This window comes from Camponotus vicinus, unplaced genomic scaffold (genome assembly GCF_025532165.1).
Source record: "Camponotus vicinus isolate PSW18456_S1 unplaced genomic scaffold, iyCamVici1.0 SCAF_9, whole genome shotgun sequence".
NCBI lineage: Eukaryota > Metazoa > Arthropoda > Insecta > Hymenoptera > Formicidae > Camponotus > Camponotus vicinus.
The window spans coordinates 209,354-228,394 of record NW_028141981.1 but is presented as its reverse complement, the minus strand read 5'-3'; the positions used below and the strand labels follow the sequence as shown (position 1 = coordinate 228,394).

General features: G+C 38.5%; 2 protein-coding genes across 11 annotated transcripts in view; one reads left to right on the top strand and one right to left on the bottom strand.

The window, feature by feature from the left end:
* Positions 1-19,041, bottom strand: part of Ph4alphaefb (prolyl 4-hydroxylase subunit alpha-1) — a 142,438-nt gene that overhangs the window by 46,485 nt on the left and 76,912 nt on the right. For 3 of the 5 annotated variants that reach the window (XM_083108848.1, XM_083108851.1, XM_083108849.1), the window contains one exon: positions 8,894-8,958. In XM_083108848.1, the coding sequence (XP_082964974.1) occupies positions 8,894-8,958 (65 nt within the window). Of the gene's footprint in view, positions 1-8,886; positions 8,959-19,041 lie in introns of all 5 variants that reach the window. The other 2 variants (XM_083108852.1, XM_083108850.1) reach the window with 1 other exon arrangement.
* Positions 1-19,041, top strand: part of LOC145977118 (ATP-dependent RNA helicase with zinc finger domain) — a 125,701-nt gene that overhangs the window by 38,018 nt on the left and 68,642 nt on the right. The window contains exon 7 of one of the 6 annotated variants that reach the window (XM_083108838.1): positions 5,684-5,867. The exons of the other annotated variants lie outside the window; for them this stretch is intronic. Coding sequence (XP_082964964.1) covers positions 5,684-5,782 — 99 coding nt within the window. The 3' untranslated portion in view covers positions 5,783-5,867. Of the gene's footprint in view, positions 1-5,683; positions 5,868-19,041 lie in introns of those variants that run through there. 6 annotated transcript variants of the gene reach the window in all.

Below are 19,041 nucleotides of genomic sequence, written 5' to 3'. Positions count from 1 at the left end.
TACTTAAGTAATTATAATGTGAAATAATGCACATGAGTAATTAGTATAAATCCCGTAACGATTTCCGATAGACGAAAACTTGTAAATATTTCAAGATTCAGACAAATAAACAGATAAATTGGATAACTAGAGGGAGAATGGAACAATTATTTTAGCGTGGTGTCTATTCTTTCGTTGTTGGTCTTAAATTTGAAAGCGCGATGAGTTTTGTTCAAACTTTCGATTCTTGCGACTGATTAATAGATCTACCGAGACTGAAACTGCAGACGCGAAAACTGAGGACCGATAAATCAGATGTTTCCGGATAAAATTTGTTCTTCTCGTGTAACATTGAAATTCTTATCAACTGTAAACACACACATATATTTTTTATTATATTCTTTTTCTATATTTTCATCAAGTTTCTCGGGCGCTAAAATTATAATGTAATTTATTAAATTAATTTATAATTTTTTAAATATCGAACAAAATTTTAAATAAATCTAATCCATCTGGATTTTTTAAAGGACTCTACGTATATAATACTGCTTTTATTTAAATTGAAATAATCTAGTTTTCAAATTTGGAAATTACACATACTTTTATTTTCCATTTCAATACAAATTATTCTAATGAAAGAAAGCACATTATTAAATTCGTTTAAATTTAGATGCATTTTATTTATTTGAAATTTTCTAAATACCATATTAGTGTTCTGATATCCTCCATTCTAGAAAAATTGGCTATACATATCTAATTAATATTAAAATTGAGAAATTTCTCAAACGTCTTTTATATAGGGCATTAGTAGCGAAATGGCGAAATAAGCGTGATCGCCTCACCGCACACTTCTCGTTTAAAATGAAGATTCTATAATTTCCTCTTTCATCCTCCGTTGGCAACCTGCATAAAATGCTGAATTGGCACCATTTCGCGCGTTCAATTTATTATCCGCGCCGTTCAAAGAGTCTCTACCGCAGGCGAGCTTCTTTCTCTATCAATCGTCGGTCAGATTTTCGCAAATCCCAATCCTCCCCCTCGTCCCCCTCGTCCCCAACCTGCTCGCCCGGGTATAATCCTGGCGTGTATTCGACCGGCACCGAATTCCCTCGTGTTCCATGGCGTTATCAGCTGTGGGAATAGGGTATCTAGGGATCGTTTGTCAATGCGCCAGCATTATGCGATCGGACGAAATCTACGACCGGGGAAAAAAACGTGCTGAATTTTAAGCGTGCCAAATTTATCAACGACCGCGGCACGCACGCTGCCTTTTGTCTTTCCCCCATAAAAACTTTTTATGATTCTCGACTTTAATCTCGATGACGACTAATTTCAAACGGCCACCTTCAAATTCTCCGCGAAATAAAAAAAGTGATATAAAAGTACCGAGTACGAGAAGAGAAGGAAGTGGATGATGATACGCAATCAAAAATACGCAAAGATGATAAATATAAATTTGTACGTTTCGCGCGGCTCATTTTGCTCGTTATATAAAGGATACGTCATGATTACACGAGTCTACTGCAAGTTGCTTCTTTCGGAGAGAGCAACGGTCTCTTCGGTGCAAAAGATGGCCCAAACGTGTCAAGAATTTCGTCGCAAAGCCGCGTGATTACGAGGCGTGATTACAAGACCGCAACATTCCAAAGTAGTAAAAACGGCGGGTTAATATCCGCAAACTCGAATTTTCTTCCACGGCAAATCCCCGGCAGTACGCGAGCTTGTACACTTGGCTCCCGGGCTCTTTGGTAAAGCTCCCGAAACACTAAAAGAAACTCTGTTATTTCCAAAGTTTTAATGCTCGGTCTCCTCTGCCTACGAGCTTGTTCGTCTTCTCTCTTGTCCCTTTTTTCTCTCCAGGGCTTTCTGTCTCGCTGGAAAAATGTCGCGCGAGAGAGCGCGCGAGATAAATAAAAAAAGAGATAAAGAGAGAGAGAGAGAGAGAGAGAGAGAGAGAGAGAGAGAGAGAGACACTCGTTCTTGACGATAATACGTACAAAGTAACCCAAGCGCACCGTCGCGATCCGTATTTCTCTCTTTCGACTTTTCCCGAATGCGAGTCTAGAGTGCGGCGTCACTTTCGGTAGCACGGAAACTCATTTTCCACATCGGCGATCCTCGAAATTGTCGCGATGCGTGGAGCAGAAACGAGACGGACAACTATCTTTCCCGCACGCTCCGAGTTTTCAACGTGTGACGACTCTGGCCGTTTTGCGTTATAACGGCACGACCGAGAGTTCATAAAAATTCATGAAACGAGCTTTTATGCATTGGTCCATCGTGGAATTTCGACGGACGTTTGCGGCGAAAAAAAAAACAAGGGCGACAAAAAAATTGGTCGTCCTTAGTCGGGATTATTCGACGAGGCGCATCTCGTCATTCCTTCCCACCAAATTATTTCATATTGCTGTTCGCGACTTGAATGGTATACCGTATATCAAGGCACATTACGCGGGTGCCATTAATATGGGAGATGTATACATTTAATGTGGGAGATGATGCAGCGTCATATTGAGAAATGTCATGGACTACGGCAAAGAATACAACGCGTAGTAAATTTATGTTAAAAAAAGTTTTATACGCAATATGCATTTTTTCCATTTTCACACAATGTACGGCAATGACTTTGAAATATTCGTGTAAATTATTAACGTGTCCCACGCGCGCAAAGCATAGATGAATCCTTCTATTACAAGATATGAATAGAATTAAACTGCAAGTTTTGGTCTTTGTTGCGATAATAAATATAACAAATATGTTTAAACACTCTGTGTAAACACTTTATTTAAATACGCGAAAATTTCATAAAATTATCTATAGCCTTTCACGTGTCTGTTGTTTCCACTTATCCGTTGTTTAATTTTCAAAAAGATCCGATAACGCGGCAAGAATGAAGACTGGCTGTCATAAATCCAAGTGATATCCCGTGTCCCTCGTGTGCACGCTTATATATCACGCGTGTTCTGTAAATTCTGGCGGTGCCGCCGAGGAGCCGTTAGTCAAATCGAATCTGATCGCGTTACTTTCGCGACCGCACGACCTCGGGGCGTTGTTACTCTTGTCGCGGATCGCGTCTTATCGATATCTATGACCCCGATAAATCGAGAACAAGGATCCTCCTTCCCAGTTCGGTGACTGAAACTCGCACGCGTATAAACGGTAAATCGATTCGAAAGATTGTCATCTTTAAAATGAAAAAAAAAGAGAGAGAAAAACATTGCAAACTCTGGAAAATTGACGCACGTATATCCTTTTCTCACGATTTGATATGTATTAATAATGGATAAAAAAATTTTTTTGATCGTATTTACTTTTTTTTATGCGTAATTTAAATTTTAAAAACTTTATACTCTTTTTTTTTATATATATATTCCGATCGAGTAAAATACGAATGCGCGGGTTTCACGTAAATCAGAGCATATTAAAGCGTAGACAAATATAAAAATTATAACTCTCACGAGCTGTTTTTTCACCAGTTGATTCCGCATAAAATTCACATCCATCGCGGGCACACGCCGACATGCGCTCGACGAAAAATTAATTTTAATTCTCTCTCTTCCACTAACCCCTCCCCAAGTTTTTAATATTCGATTTAAATGTAGCGGATATTGTTCCATTGCGTTCCTCATTCATTCGATACTTTTAATACATTCATATGTCGTTCGTCAAACAAAACTCCGAGTTTTAAAAACGAGGAAACGTAGACACCCTCTACATTGCCGAGCATCTAATTATTACTTTTCATATTCCGTATTTTCCACCGAAATGCTTCTCCTCGTTTCGTGCAACAACGAACGTATAGATAAATGTGAGCTTAATACTTTTATTATATGTACGAATCGTTCATCTGCATCAATATTTCATCTGTATTAGTTTCATTGTCTTCCGCGTATAATTCCATTAAATATGATATATAAATATGTTAACGAACAATAATAAACATTAATAAATAGAATAAATTCCACCCTCGTCGTTATTCGTAAAATATAAATATAAAATTAATTAATTTCGGTGCAACGAGATAATTAATGTTAATGTATCTGTTGATAAAAGTTGTCTTTATTCCTTCTCTTTTTTACCGCGTGAATAATAATAATTATCTCATTTTAAGAAAATTATTCGATATCGTTTCGGATGAAATAACAATGTCGCACCAATGAAAATACAACGCGAAACATTTTCTTTTTCTTTTTCAAATTGAGGCACGCTTTCAGCGTGCCATTTTGTTACCGTGCCGCAACAAAATTTCTTGTCGCAAAGTGCCTGTACGTTAAGGTTGGGTGAATCTTTATAGTCACGTACAAGGCGTTTATTCGGAGCGGCGAGGGGAAAAAAGCATGTGAAAATAATTAACAAGTTTTTTAATATTTTGCTGCCGCGCGCGTATGCTAACATAATCAATTTCTTCTTCTTGTAAAAAAAAGTAAAGTGATTTTATCTAACGCTACTTAAAACAATACAGTTTGCGATATTTTAAACGCTTGCCAGGTCGACAAACGTGTGAAGATTAAAAAGATTATAAAAGTGATAACACGTTTATATAAGCGCATTAAATTAAAAAGAATATTTATACAAATATAACGCTCTTTTAAAACATAATATTCTCAATCATAAATAAATGCGGCAAAAAGAGAACTCACTTTGAATTTTCAACAATGCAATCTCCCTTCTTCTTAATCAAACGTCCGTTTGATCGCTACAATATTAACATCATTTGAATTCAACCCAATTTGGAAAGTAAAGTGAAATTATTACAAAAATGTAACGGATAATTGTCTATTACAAATAGTAAAAATAATAATGGTAATGGTTGAATGTATTAATGCTTACGCAAGATGGTATTATCCCGTCTGACAATTGTCGAGGAAAATGTATAATACGTGCCGTGGTCTCGGGCTTTATGCAATATCGCTACGATACTGAATGGTAGGGAAGAATCGGGACGAAGGAGGAATAGTGGGAAGCGACATGAAAGTCACGTAGGCCGCTTTGGTCCGACAACGATGACGGAGGCCGTTGCTGCTGTTGTAGCAGTCGACGAGGCATCGAATTATCGCAAAGTTTCCACGACTGCGTCGGAATACGAATGAATATACCGGGAAATCGCGGTGCACACACACACACACACACACACACACAGACACACATCAACGGCGAATGGACATTCAGGTGGAAAATAGCTCGCTAGCACGAGGGAGGATGGCGGCTCTCTTTGTTCTATCCCGTGAAATTCCTATCGCTAATCGGAATCACAACAAAACTCCCGCACGAATATTAATATTCGACTGTCGTGACAAGAGTCGCAAGAGTCCGTCGTAAACAGCTCCAACAATTTAAAATATTCCTTTTCATTTTACAAAATTGCGATGGGATTTAATTTTAGCTTTTGAAAAATTTAAATAGAGATATCTTTCTACATTCCTTGTAGAAAAGTCAATTTACGTATACATACTTGAAAAGTTTTTAAAATGATGATTTTGAGATTTTAAAAAATTTTCTGAAATGAGTAAAATATAAACAAAAAGATGCAAGAGAAAATGACAGATGGTTGGAAATATTAAAAATCTGACAGTTTATGTAATTATATCAATTCCAATATATACATTTATATTTAAACAAATTCTCTACAATTTCCTTTCATAATTTTTCCTCTTATAATTTCTTCCCTTATTAAATATAATATTAGAAATTGTACCCATTATAGTTGCTCGTGAAATGTAAACATTTAGAAAGGACAGAACTGGAACAAATATTTCAAGAAATATCATCATGCGGATTTACCTTGTCAGACGCTTGCATGTAACATAACGCGATGAGACAACGAGAACGGAATTTAAAGCGCAGAAGTTACGCGTGGGTGCAACGATTGAATTAATTTATCGCTCGACAGCGTTATTCAGTCTTTCAAGATCTGAAAAGGCAACAATTTTTCTCTTGCTAAAAAAAAATACGAGGCCAACTAAAACAATAGTTACTTGATATAGCATTGTTTAAATCGAATTAAAATTTCTTTTCCGTATGTGAATATACAAGTATATAAATATGTAGAAAATATATATTTAAACGTATTATAAATGAAATTACTAATTGAAATGTTAATATACAAGACAAAAGAAAGTAAGGTACTAATAAAATATAAACGATGAATTCAAAAATAAATCTAAAAGTGCAAATCGTAGGAGAAAAATGAATATTAATATACAACATTAACATAATATTTGACCTTATTATTTATAATTCACTACAAGACGGAAATAGTCGTCTTAAATATCTTGAATTGCTATTTTAAACATCATTTACAGTTCACCTCTGTATGGAATATGAGCCTTCTATAAATACGCGACATGTATTATATATAAGATTTGGAAAAGTAAATTTATAATATTGCCTTTATATTAAAAGTAAAATAATATCCCCTCTTGTTAGACTTTCGTGGTTACAATATCCTTCCTTATAAATATTCCAATATTTCAGATAAATATGTTTGCATAAAGAAATTTAAGGATTTTATTCGAGTACGAGACTGTGTTTAAATATTTAAGACTCTATCCAAAATACTAATTCATACGAGCGAATGATTTATCGCGTCGAAAAACACTCCGATCGCTTGAAATTCCGAGCGTACGAGAGAAATTCTCTTCTTGTCACCCATTGCGTTTGCATATTCAGCGTCGCGCCTTTTTCGGTCATTCGCATTTCCAGATGCTTCTGCTGCCTCCTCCTTCTCCCCCCGTCCCCCTTCCCTCTCCTCTCTCTCAATCCCGCGTGTCTCACGTGACCGTGCGTGCGCGAGAAACACGCGTTATCGTAATCTACTTTCCGAGCGTATCGTCGTCCTCTCTCGCGGCACTGACATAATGTAATCTTTGCCTCGGTCTTTCCGGTCACGTCCAAGTCGAGAGAAGAAAAAAAAGGAGAGAATTCGAAAGCAGACGCGCCTCTGTCGATGTTGGCGATGTTACCGTCGATGCTTCCCGAGATTGAAAATTCCACTTTGTACTTTGTCATCGCGTTCCCTCGATTCAAAATCCGGAAGAAACTATTTACAAGTTTGGAAATTTTTTACCGCGACCAACTTTACAACTATCGGTTGCATCGTTGTCTATGGCCGATGTATCTTGTGTGTGTGCGCGCGCACGAATAGCAACGTAATTTAAGAGAAACGATCATCTAGCAATCTGTCCTTAATCGTTATATAAATAATCTCTTCTCCTTCGGCGGAATAATCAACGTTTAATGAAACCGCATATTTTGCAATCGCGTAATCGACTCGCAAAGGTACTAATATTATCGAGCGATTGCGGATTATTTCGATAAATTAGGTTTTTTTCCGAGCTGAAAAGTCACGACGCGCGAATTCATTTCTGCAAGCTCATCTCGTTTAATTGAAAACCCAGTCGAATGACTTTCAACTGTTACATCATTCGATTACGCATATTAAAGTGACGGATCGACGACGGTAAACAACGCGGCGCTGGCCGATATTACGTTTGATCCGATATCGCATTTCGTCCAATTACGGCTGCACTCTAATTTACACCTCTCGGTGTCCTCTCGCCGGCGAGCTAACAAAAACCGGCCTTGTAGCGGCCACGAAATGAACTATCGATTTTGCATTAGTTATATACGTATAACGCGCGCGCGATGGACGATGGACGCCTAGTTTCGCCTTCTCTACGCGTGTTTCGGTAAACATCGGAAGATGGATCGTCATTGACCATTTCCGACTGCGAGTCGCGGCACAATAACGATTCATCACCGAGCTGCGGCGTTATGCGTCGCTCGATTCATTTTCCGATATCTTTATACACGTGTAATTCTTCCAGAGATTGTCCATCTCTGTAATTCTACGCCGATTAATTCGACTCGTTGCTACAAATCGTGCCCCCATCGTGCATTTCCGATGCCACGCTTATTCATCGACGACACCTTTTTCGATTCATTGCCCCTTCTCGGATGTAAAAGTTTTTATTTCGCGTCGACGTAGCGAAATATCAACCGTCAACGACGCCGCGCCGGCGGGATTGGCAAGTTTCCTGCAAATTAAAGCGCGCTCGCGACGGCGTGCCAACTTTAACCGGACGTGCGTGAGCAAACGGAGATAACTATATCGATGTCCCTCTTCTCCCATCTCTCTCTCCTCCCTCCTCTCGAATCGAAACGTGGGAAGGTGGAGTAATTGCGAGCGCGATGAGGGAGGCACGGAGATTCCCCCTTTCTCTTTGGCGAGATATTTATTATCTCGACGTCGTTATTACCGTCGACGATTATATACCGGTTGAAATGCGAAATTACGAGCCGCGATATTCGATGGAGAAAAATAGAGACTGTATGTTTTCCGGGGTGGAATGCACCAAGAGTTGGCGCGGGGCGAGAGATTCCCGGGGGCCGGACTGTACGAGAATAAAACTACCCGCTCGTGCGCGAAATGATTGCCGAAATGACGTGTTTTCCACGTTTCCCGATAAATCGGAACGTTAATTAGTACGTTGATTAGTACGCGAGATGTACTGGAATCTGCGATTTTAACGCCGAATCCGCTGGCAAGTTGAAAAACAAATTAGGGGGAATATTATATTTCTACCGTATGATTCGAAATAATTCGATAAATGCAGTTTGGCATCGGTCGAAACTTTGACCGATCGGCTGTCGAGATGTCGCACGAGAGAGTCTTTCATTTTATTTACAAATAAAACAAAACAAAGAGCATATTATGGCTTTGACTTGTATTTGTAGCATTTTTGCATACGGTCCTTATCTTGAATGGAGCCTAATATGCACGCAAAAATAGCGCGAGACTGATAGAGCGAATCTCTCTACATATATATTAAATTTATACGTGTATTTTAGTTGTATATATTTTGAAAGTTTTATATAACTAAGAGTAAATAAGAGTACATATTATACCTCGCACCTCTTGCAACTGCCAAATACTTTTCTTCTTCCTACGTTCCCAGTTATCAGAAAGAGTATGTAAACCTGAAAAAAATAAAAATGACAAAATTATTACTTATTCTTGGAATTGGTCTTTACGTAATTTGTTAACTTACGAGATGATCAATTTTAGAAAAACAAATTCCGTCATTGTTGGCATCGCCTAACGAAACGAAAAGTAAATTATTCCAATACATTTTCCAGAAATCTCCCCCAGGCTCCCTTTTAGACCATTTTCGTTCCTTTGACAAAAACGATGCGCACGTGCGGTTCTAATTACCTTTTCCTACGCGGACCGTCACGATTCTCTTTGGGGAGTAGCTTCTCCCTTTTCCCTTTTACCCTCGGTAAAGGATACGATTTGTACGAAAATTAGAATTCTCGCGCGATAAGATTGCGCGCGTGTTCATCAGCGGATTGTGGTAAAATCCGCGTGGAAAGATGCGTCGTTAAAAGGTGGATAATAAAAAGTGTGTCTACTGTCGCATATATGTGTATCCGGACAGGGAGAGAGAAAAGAAAAAGGGAGGAAAGAAAGGCAAAAAAAAAATGGAGAATCGAGTGGGTGAAACATTTGTCAATGTTGCACCCCTCACCTTGGCCGAGACTACGAGAAAGAGAGAGAGCGAGAGAGAAAGAAATGTACGAGGCGGTTACATACACGCGAGCGGTGTGCGAACGCGCACTCTACGTACGGTACAGGGCTTTTCAACGAGGTCCCTTGAAATATGGGATCTGCTGGACAAAGCGGGACTTTTCCTCCTTCTCTCTCTCTCTCTCTCTCTCTCTCTCGCTCTGTCGGTCCCGCAGGACCTCCTGATAACCCTCGAAAGTGAATGTAGTCTGGAGCTCAGGCTCGGAGAGCGAGAGAGAGCGAGAGAGAAAGAGAGAGCAAAACATCGCGTGTGCAGCACAGCCTCCGGGGAACAGTCAGCGGCTGCGTCGACCGGATGTGATATATACCGCGCGTCTGGTTCTCTCTCGCTATTTTTCCGCGGCAATCGGTTACTTCCATGGGAAATTAACCGGCGTTTCTCCCTTTTTTTCTTTTCGATCTCCAAGTCGCCATCACCACCGGTAGTGGCTCTATCGTCGAGCGATGCGACTGGGACCGTGGGCTCCACAATGGTAGCTTTTGTTTCCGGCCATTGTCGATATCTTCCGGTTAAACTAGCTAGTCTGGCGACCGTGCGAATCGGTTCCGAGCGTGTACCAACAATGAACGGTATTTGATCGCTAATTTAGCGCACCATTCTCCTCTTTGTCGTCGATATCGCGCAGAGTTATGCCAAAGTTTTGCAATATTTTAGTTTGATACGTATGGTCGAGATATCTCGTTGGTCTTGTCGATCGTTTAAAGACGCTATCGAGTCAAATTCCTTTACTCTTTAGACTATCGCGTAAAATTGGATAGGCCAAGTTTTAATCGTTGAAAAAAAAAAAATAAATTCTCTCTCACATTTAGCATTGGCCGAAGCTTGCCAAAGATTTGTTTACCCTCTGAGAAAAAGTTGCAACTGCTGTATGATTTACGAGAAGCTCTGCCGCTATAAACGATAACGTCAACGACGCGAGACGTCTTTCGAGCGGCGAGTGCCTTTTGACGCCTCGAGATCGGCGATTGAATTTTACAACTGTATAAATACGATGACGCGTCGTCAAGTGAGAGCATTTCGAGCTTCTTTCTCCTTGCTCCTTTTCTCCTTTCTTTTTTTCGTTTATCCCGGGCGAAAGAAAACGACGAGAACGACGCCAAGGGGGCACGAAAAAGAAGGCATTTTCTCTCGTTGCAAGATTTACGGCGTCCAAGTATCGACGAGAGGGCGAACGAGAGCGCGGAGCTTGGAGGAGTTTTCCAGTCTGAATCGCTGGAAAATCGACGGTGACGCCGACTAGAGTGTCCCCGTATCTATTTTGCCGTCCGTTTCTTCCTCCGACGGGCCGTTCAGCGGGCCTTCGAGCGCGCACGAGGTTAATTTTTAAAGTTCCAGACGAACGAAACGAAAGCAGAGTCTCGCGTTTCAAGCTCGTGCTCTCGATTTTGCGACCAGCGGAGATTATTGATTCTTCTCTATCGCTAGCTCGATTCGAGCTCGAGAAGACTACCGAGTTTATTTTCAAAATACAGCTTATACGTACGATTCAGAATTTATAAATTATCACAACATATGCATCATACATGTATCTCGTTTCTTTAAAAATAGATAATTAATAATGAATTATACGTTATCTCACGGAAAGAAATCGACTTTGGATTTGCCGAGGGAAAAAGTTTTGTTTTTTCAACTTTTGTACGTTAAAGATACATTTTTAATAAATTGTCAACAAAGAGAGACTTGTAATAGTAATGATATTTCACTAATATTCCATTCGAAATTATTTAAAAAATATTTGCACGTGTTTAAGTAATAAAGGGAGAGAGAAGAAAAGTCGTATTCAGAAATCGTATTACCTACAAGGAATATCAACGTTCGATGAATATGCGAATTTTTTTAGGGTTACACATGTCTGGAAATGTTGGATATCGCAGCACGTATCCGTGCTTGGCGTATTCATGCGGTTACGAGATAAAATCCGCGGCATATCCGCTACGATTCAGCTCACATTTCCGCTTTTCTTCTTCGACTGGCTATAACCCGAGTTAATTTTAAAAAGCCCGAGACGAACGAATCGTTCAGCCCGCCTCCTTTCTCTCCGCGCTTCCCTCTCATCCCCGCTTCCCCGAGGCTCAATTTCACGTTAGAATTATCGATTGTATGCGATCGAGTTTCGTCAAGTCTCGAGAACTCCGACTTGTACAGGGAGCAGGTAGAATGACAGGGATAAGAGGAAAGGGAGCGAGGGCGGAAAATTGAACCAACGAGTTTCAACACATTTTACAAGACGCGACCGACCAACTTTATTTACTTGAAACTTGGATTTTCAATCTCGCTCGCGAGTCTACGTCGGCGATGCCGAATATGAATATTGATTACGATGACAGATATTGATTACGATAGAAACTTTCGACGGATGCAACGTACGCAACACTGACGTCCAATTCGATATTATCTATCGTCGCTTTGAATTCGAACGACGGCATATTTGGCGTAAAACGCTGGGAAATGAAATGGATTTTCATCATCTGGTCGGGCATTCTCGAGGAAAAAAAAAAGACACGTGCTCCGGAAGGATAATGCCGAGAACTTTGCTATCAGGATCAAGCGCGACGATGGATTTACGGTGCTCGAGTGGTCCTTTACGATCGAGCTAGCAGGCTCTGTCTAGGATGCCGCTGAACCCCGAGGCGAGGATTGTTCAGCTAGTGTCACGAGAAGCGATTTAAGCTCGATCCTAGCTGTGGATTACCGCGAGATCCTTCGACCCGGACCGAAGCGAGTTAGGATTACAGAACCTCGTTTGATGCCAAACTCGATCCACACGCTCGACTCCTACCACCCGGATGTGCCGGACAATACCGATTATCCTCGCGCCATTTTGTCACGATTCCATGTGTAGTGTTTGTTTCGCTAAAATTCGTTAAACAAAAACAATGTAGTGGATGGAGTCATTTCGATATATACTTGAAAAATGGAGATATATATTTTTATAAATAATATAGATAGAGAGGTGTGTGACAGAGCGAAACGTGAGGTGTGCAAAAATTTCAAATCATTGATAAAACAATGTTTTCGACTTTTTAGCTGGCAATCCAATACTCGATTCGTTACCCCACTTGTTACAACATGAAATATTTATTTTCCGCATATACATGTATGTAGAAAATTACATTTTTCTCACGTAAAAAAGCAGTTTTTGTACATCACTTTTGTGTCCAAAATTTCTTCCATTTTCCGTAAGCCTTCTGTAAGTGAAAATGTCGACAGAAAAAAATGATCGTGGCGAATTGAGCTACTTTATATATATATATATACATATATATATATATATATATATATATATACATATAAATGGAATGTCTGCCCTCCCAATTTCTCCTCTCCGTAAAAGTTCGCGGTAATATTTTATCCATCCACTTCATCCTTTTCGAAACCACGTAATATCGTGCGTCAAAAATAAATCGCGAACGTTACGTTTCCGTTGGATACTAGGAGTAAAAAACGGCAAGGAAATTCAGCAATCAAACCTGCAAATCTCCCGAGCAAATATTTTCATTTGTTCGCGAGTGGTCGTTGGAAATTGGGGTGGTTGAATAATGACTGCGCGAATCGAGCAAACGCGAGGAAAAATAAATATCCGAGAAGGAATGTAAATCGGCGGAGTGAAAGATGGATAAGTAGATACAAGGAGAAATGGAGAAGGAGAGAGAGAGAGAGAGAGAGAGAGAGAGAGAGAGAGAGAGATTTGAAGAAAAATGGAAAGATGTGAAAAAATTAAATTCCTATTTGCGTGTACGAATGAGACGGACGTATGAAACAGGAATAATGAGAATCGCGCATGTTGCAGGGCAAAATTGCGCTCACGCGCGAGAAATAAAATTGCGTATTTTCTCTTTATGGATTCTAATGCATCAACCACGTGCTCTTTGTCCGCTTTGAAAAAACGTGATTCTTACCGCATGATGGTTTTATTCCGCCGTCGTAGCAATTAATTAAGTTGCCGCGTCTCTCTCTTTAGACGTTGCTGGTGTAATTTAACCAAGTCCCCGGTGACTGGAAACTAGCTTGCGAGCTCTAGCAATGAAATTATTGTCGCTCGCACGACGAATTTCATCGGCCGCGTCTAATTAGGAAAACGACGCGACGAGCGATGAATACCAAACTTGGTAAATTGTATCTCAATCGGTTTCCCATATGCGTAAACTGCAGAATTAAACCAAAATTAACACGCAAACGAATATTCGATACACCGAAATGCAAAACTTTCCTTGAATCAAATGATAATAATGATGTACGTACGTACGTACGTACGTACAAGTATGTATATCAATTTTAGATTCCTCGACAATTTCTTTTAACAAGCATCGATTTTAAAAATGGTAAATTAATTTAATCATTCGAGTCGAAGTAGACTTCTCTCTATTAAAATATTAATATTTTTTTCAAATTTTTCAAATTTTTACATAAATAATAAATGGTTCGCGCTCGCGCGCTAGGAATTTTTGACACGGAAAGCTTAATAAAAAGTATTTATTGCCGATTTCCTGCCACGGTAGACGTAGCGGTAGCGTAGCGCGAAGGGATTTTATCGCTCCTCGGAAGAGAGCGTATCGGATAATTTAAAGTACGGTACACCCGGTAAACGGGGCAAACGACTTTATCGGGATGGAAGACGTCCCCTTATTTGCATCAGAATCGGCTCTCTGCTATAAATATCCGTAATTCTCAAGATCGTAGTTAGATGGGACGAATGATTAATTTGCTACACGTGCATCCGCGTAAAGTTTGCACGATGCGTGGGGTAAATAAGTGTCCCGTCGTGTCCCGCGTGAAATGCGCATCATAGAGCGCAACGGATGGCGAATTAATGAAAATACTTGTGAAAAAAATTATGTTTAAATATACGATATACGCGACATTTATTCTCGATTCGTAAAATCATAGATGAGACAACGATATACGTTTCTCAAATATTATGCGACGTTGAAAAAGAGATACGCATTTATCAGTCGCGATAAAGAATTAAGCCGTTTAAAATCGGTTATTATATTTCGAGTTATAAACAAGATACGAGATAATGAAATGCATAATAAGAGCACGATTGTCTGTGTACGCGCGGAGTGAAAAACGCGAGACTTTTTAAGCGCTGTCGTAATTATCCGGTAAAGTCCGGCGGAGAGCCGCTTCATCTCCTGGCTTAATTATCGCGACGGAAAAAAGGAGCTTTTCCGCAAATGCGCGGAGGTGTAGTGGCACCGATGAATCTGTCGAAAAGCGTGGCAACATTGCGATAGCCACTTTGAAAAGAAAGGTAAAATAAGACCACAAGTACACAACGCAAGTGGCACGTTGCAGGGCGTTGCAGCGGTCCCCGAACCGCAGATGGAGGTTCTCCACGTCTCGCCCACCCTCCCTCATGTTCCACACCGACAAGCAGAGTCGCATATTTCATTCCGGGTAAGGTCCACGTGGACACGGTTCTTATTACCGTTGGAACCGACGAAATATTGGAAAACTTCTTGGAAGAAACTTATTCCGCTGTTTTCCGTGCTTTCTCGAGAGGAACGGTTCATCGGTAAAGCGCCGTTCAAAATCTCTAATATCCTACGTCATTTTGAAGCACTATGCGCGACAAAAATTATATTTAATATTTAAGTTATTTTGACAAAAAGCGATCATTCAAGTTTCCGAGATACGAGGCATAATAAAAACTAAATCCGGATGATAAAATTATTTGAGTAAGTGTAAATGTTTTACATTCTGAATTTTTTAAATTATTTTTCAATCCTATTTTGAGTATAATTATTTTTATCGTTATTATTAATTTTATCTTTTCCATAAAATTGTCGATCAAATTAAATTATTTCCACAGATACAGTTTGTGTTTCAGGTGACGCGGCAAAAGTATTTGACCTCGCAAACTCTTGGGAATAGAAACACGGAAAAAGTTTTTATCCGAGAAAAAACCGATTCAATCATTTGATGGTTTCAAACTCACATTATTTCTTTTTACGTCAAATTTTTTAATCTTTAAGATTTTAACATGTGTGTCGTTGCAACTTGGAATAGCTCTTGTATCTCTATCAAGTATAAACCGTACGTATTGTACTTGCTTTAAATCATAAATGATATAATTCAAATACATCATTAAACTTTTTTATTTGCACAACAATTATTTATTTAAATTATATAAAAAAGTTTGTCGTGCGCTTTATCCTTTTATCCGTGTGAAAATTGCAAAAATATCAATACCCGGTAAAATCATCAAAATTCAGAAGGAAAAAGCAGCTCAACGTTATTGCAGTTGGCGTTATTGCAGTTGAACACAAAAGCTCTACCAAAGCTTTGGCCGAGTCGTAAAACAAAACATGAATAGGTTGATAATGTCTGGTTGGTGAATAGGACGGAATATGTAGCGTCTAGTCGATGTAACAAGTTGGGTTCGACAATCAATATTATCAATCCTTTTGTTGTACAAAAAAGAAAGAAGGATTGCAAAATACTTGCATCTGCACTCAAAAGTGTATTAAATTGAACATTAACTGTGTGTATTGATTGACAAAATAAAATAAAGTATATAAACTGATAAGATAACTTTAATACATGTTGTAAAATTATAATAGAGTAAGAGGATAAAAAAAATATGTGTATATAATACAGTAAGAATTGTGAGAAATTAATCTAAAATTTACCAATGCATTTTTATAAGTACAAAAATGCATTAAAGTTTTACCGCGCGTGTAATTATCGCTTCATCAGATAATCATAATTAATATAAGCAAAAGGACGTTTCCATCCCTAACTTTTTTTCCGATAGCTTCTCTCGACATTTCTATCAAGTGTACACTTATAATACATATAAAAGTGTGTCGCGATATTTTTCAAGAAAAATCGATTTAAAGTCGACCAATGCGTTGTAATCTATTGTAAAAAAGACAGTCGATATTTTTTTTACAGGTTAGCCTCTATCACAAAACAGCGTATAAAATCTCTTATGCTACAGAGCTCGAATGATAAATATTGTCTCGGCCGGAGATTGTACTTTTGCTGCCCCAACGCGCGTAATAAAAACGCTCGTGGCATCAAAGGCAGCTGCGTTATCGCGAGACAAAACCCAAAACTATCAGCGACCTAGATAAAGAACACCATTTCGATATTTCAACCTCGCGTCGCGACGCCCTTTCCCCCCCGCAGAGAACAATGCGACCATTTGCATTTTGCCGCGGAACTGGAGATGAAAGAGAGTCACGGGCGAATATTTTGCGCCACTCTTGGCCCGCCCCTGTGGCCTTTTCCTATTCTTTCCCCGTCTCTTTCTCTCCCCTTTGCCATCCCTCGCACCAAGGGTTCTAGGCCAGAAACGAATTGCGAGAATTATGGAAATTTCTACCAATCCTCTCCCGCACATTTCGTCCCGTTAACTTTAGCTCGCGATTATTTGCGGTTAATTCATACGAATAAATAAATCATTACTATAAAAATGCGTACGTGTAATCGATGAAAAAATCGCTCGATGGCTGCATTGTAATTACATCGCTTTATTCTTCGCTTCGATCGTTTGTAAAAGAAACCGCGTTACATAAGCTGCTTTATTAAGTGCGAAACGAAGGAGTTTAATTACGATATCGGTGTTTTTTAAATACCGATACAATTTTATGCGCAAAGAAATTATCACTTTTTGTTGCAATTATTCTGATATATATATTTTATTTTTTTATTTTTCCTCTCAAAATATCATTCGCGCAAAATTTTTGAATTTAGAAAAATATAAGATTATACAATATTATATTTTTGTTTTATAATATATTAAAAATTAAAAGAACTACCCCGAACTACTTATTATAAAATTAATGTATTAATATCGTTTCGACTATTGACAATTCTCACGATAAAATGGCGGAATATTTTAATATCCTTATTTGAAATACATAGCACGACATTAATCAGTAGTACATGTTGAATCACGTTCGAAATGATTCAGGCGACAAGTTAAATTATGCACAGATGGATAATTCTGGTCAGCTGTCTCATATTTTACTAGCACGTTACGTTATTTCGCATACTTGTTTCCTCTTTCGTCTCCTTTTTATTTCTGCCCGCACTTTTCTCGTGTCACATCGCTATACATACCACGATTTCTTTATCCTATTTCTTAATCCCTATTTTCTTTGCATTTTTATCCTACATTCACAGTTTTCTATCCTACATTTACATTTTCCGTCACATGGATTACATTTTTCTCTCTCTCTCTCTCTTTCTCTTTCAACATCCCATCTTTATTTTATTGCCTTTTCTCTTTAATTATCTCGTTTTCCCACAAGTTTTCTACCCATTTTCTTATTTCTTTTATATGCATATATATATATCAGATGGATACTAATAGCGAAAATGTACTTCAAAAAAAGTGTAAAGTTTGAAAATACGTGCAAATATATATTTGCGATACAAATCATAAATAAATAATAACTCGCGAAAAAATATATCAAAGATAAAGGTGCGTCACATTACCACGCGTGATAATTTAATACATATATTAAACATTTATATATTTAATTAAAAAACTAATGGATATGTGACAGATGAAATTATAATAAATCTTTGATTTATTACCTATTGTGAATCTAGTTTGTATAGAAGCAAAAAAAAACGCAACGAAATCACCGGCTATTCGCCGACAGAGTTTTCGCAGAAAAATCCACGAAATGGATTCATTTCGGAAACCCTGCGAGCATTCCAAGGTCTGTTAAAATTAACGGAATCGTTTTGTTACTCCAATGCCTGCCGAAACAAATAAAATTCAACCAAATCAAATTTAATTAAACAACGTTTTATTGATGCTGCTATATGTTGCCAAAATATGGTATAAAGCTTCGTATCAAATTTTTTATTTCATAAAACAGAAAAATAAATTATTTGGAGGAGCAGATAAATCACTTTAATGTGAGGAAATAAAAAAAATTTTACTCTTTTCATCGCTTAAGGTACCGTAATAAAATAACCAGATTTTTACGGCTATCATCATGCGAATTTTTATTCTTCAAAATGACTAAAATGTATATCATTCTCTTATTCAAGCTCTTATACGTCGATTATCGTTATCGCGTGTCTGGCACGACAATCTAAAAAATTGATTAAAAATTATTAATTTTTGGAATATCGATCTGAAATTGTACATGTAGGTTGAACGTGAATAAAACTATCGGGAACTCTTGCTAAAAATAATGATGGTCAATTTTGGTACTTTAGAGGGAAGGGTGTCGTGCTAGATTCGCAAAGTTGGCACGACATTTTTTCGATTTCGATTTTTTAATATAAGAAATGCTTTTTAATTTTTATCGGGAACTGTAAAACTATGAAAAGTGCTATCGGAACTCTAGTATTTTTTTGAAATTCTTTCTTGTAGATTGTCGTGGCAGCTTCACAGGCACCGCTATCGCCTCGATCTTGATGTAATATCGCGCTAAAGGCGTATTAAAGGCGCGAATGTAGATATCATATAGCTGGCTTCGCATAGTTCTCCGCGGTATTC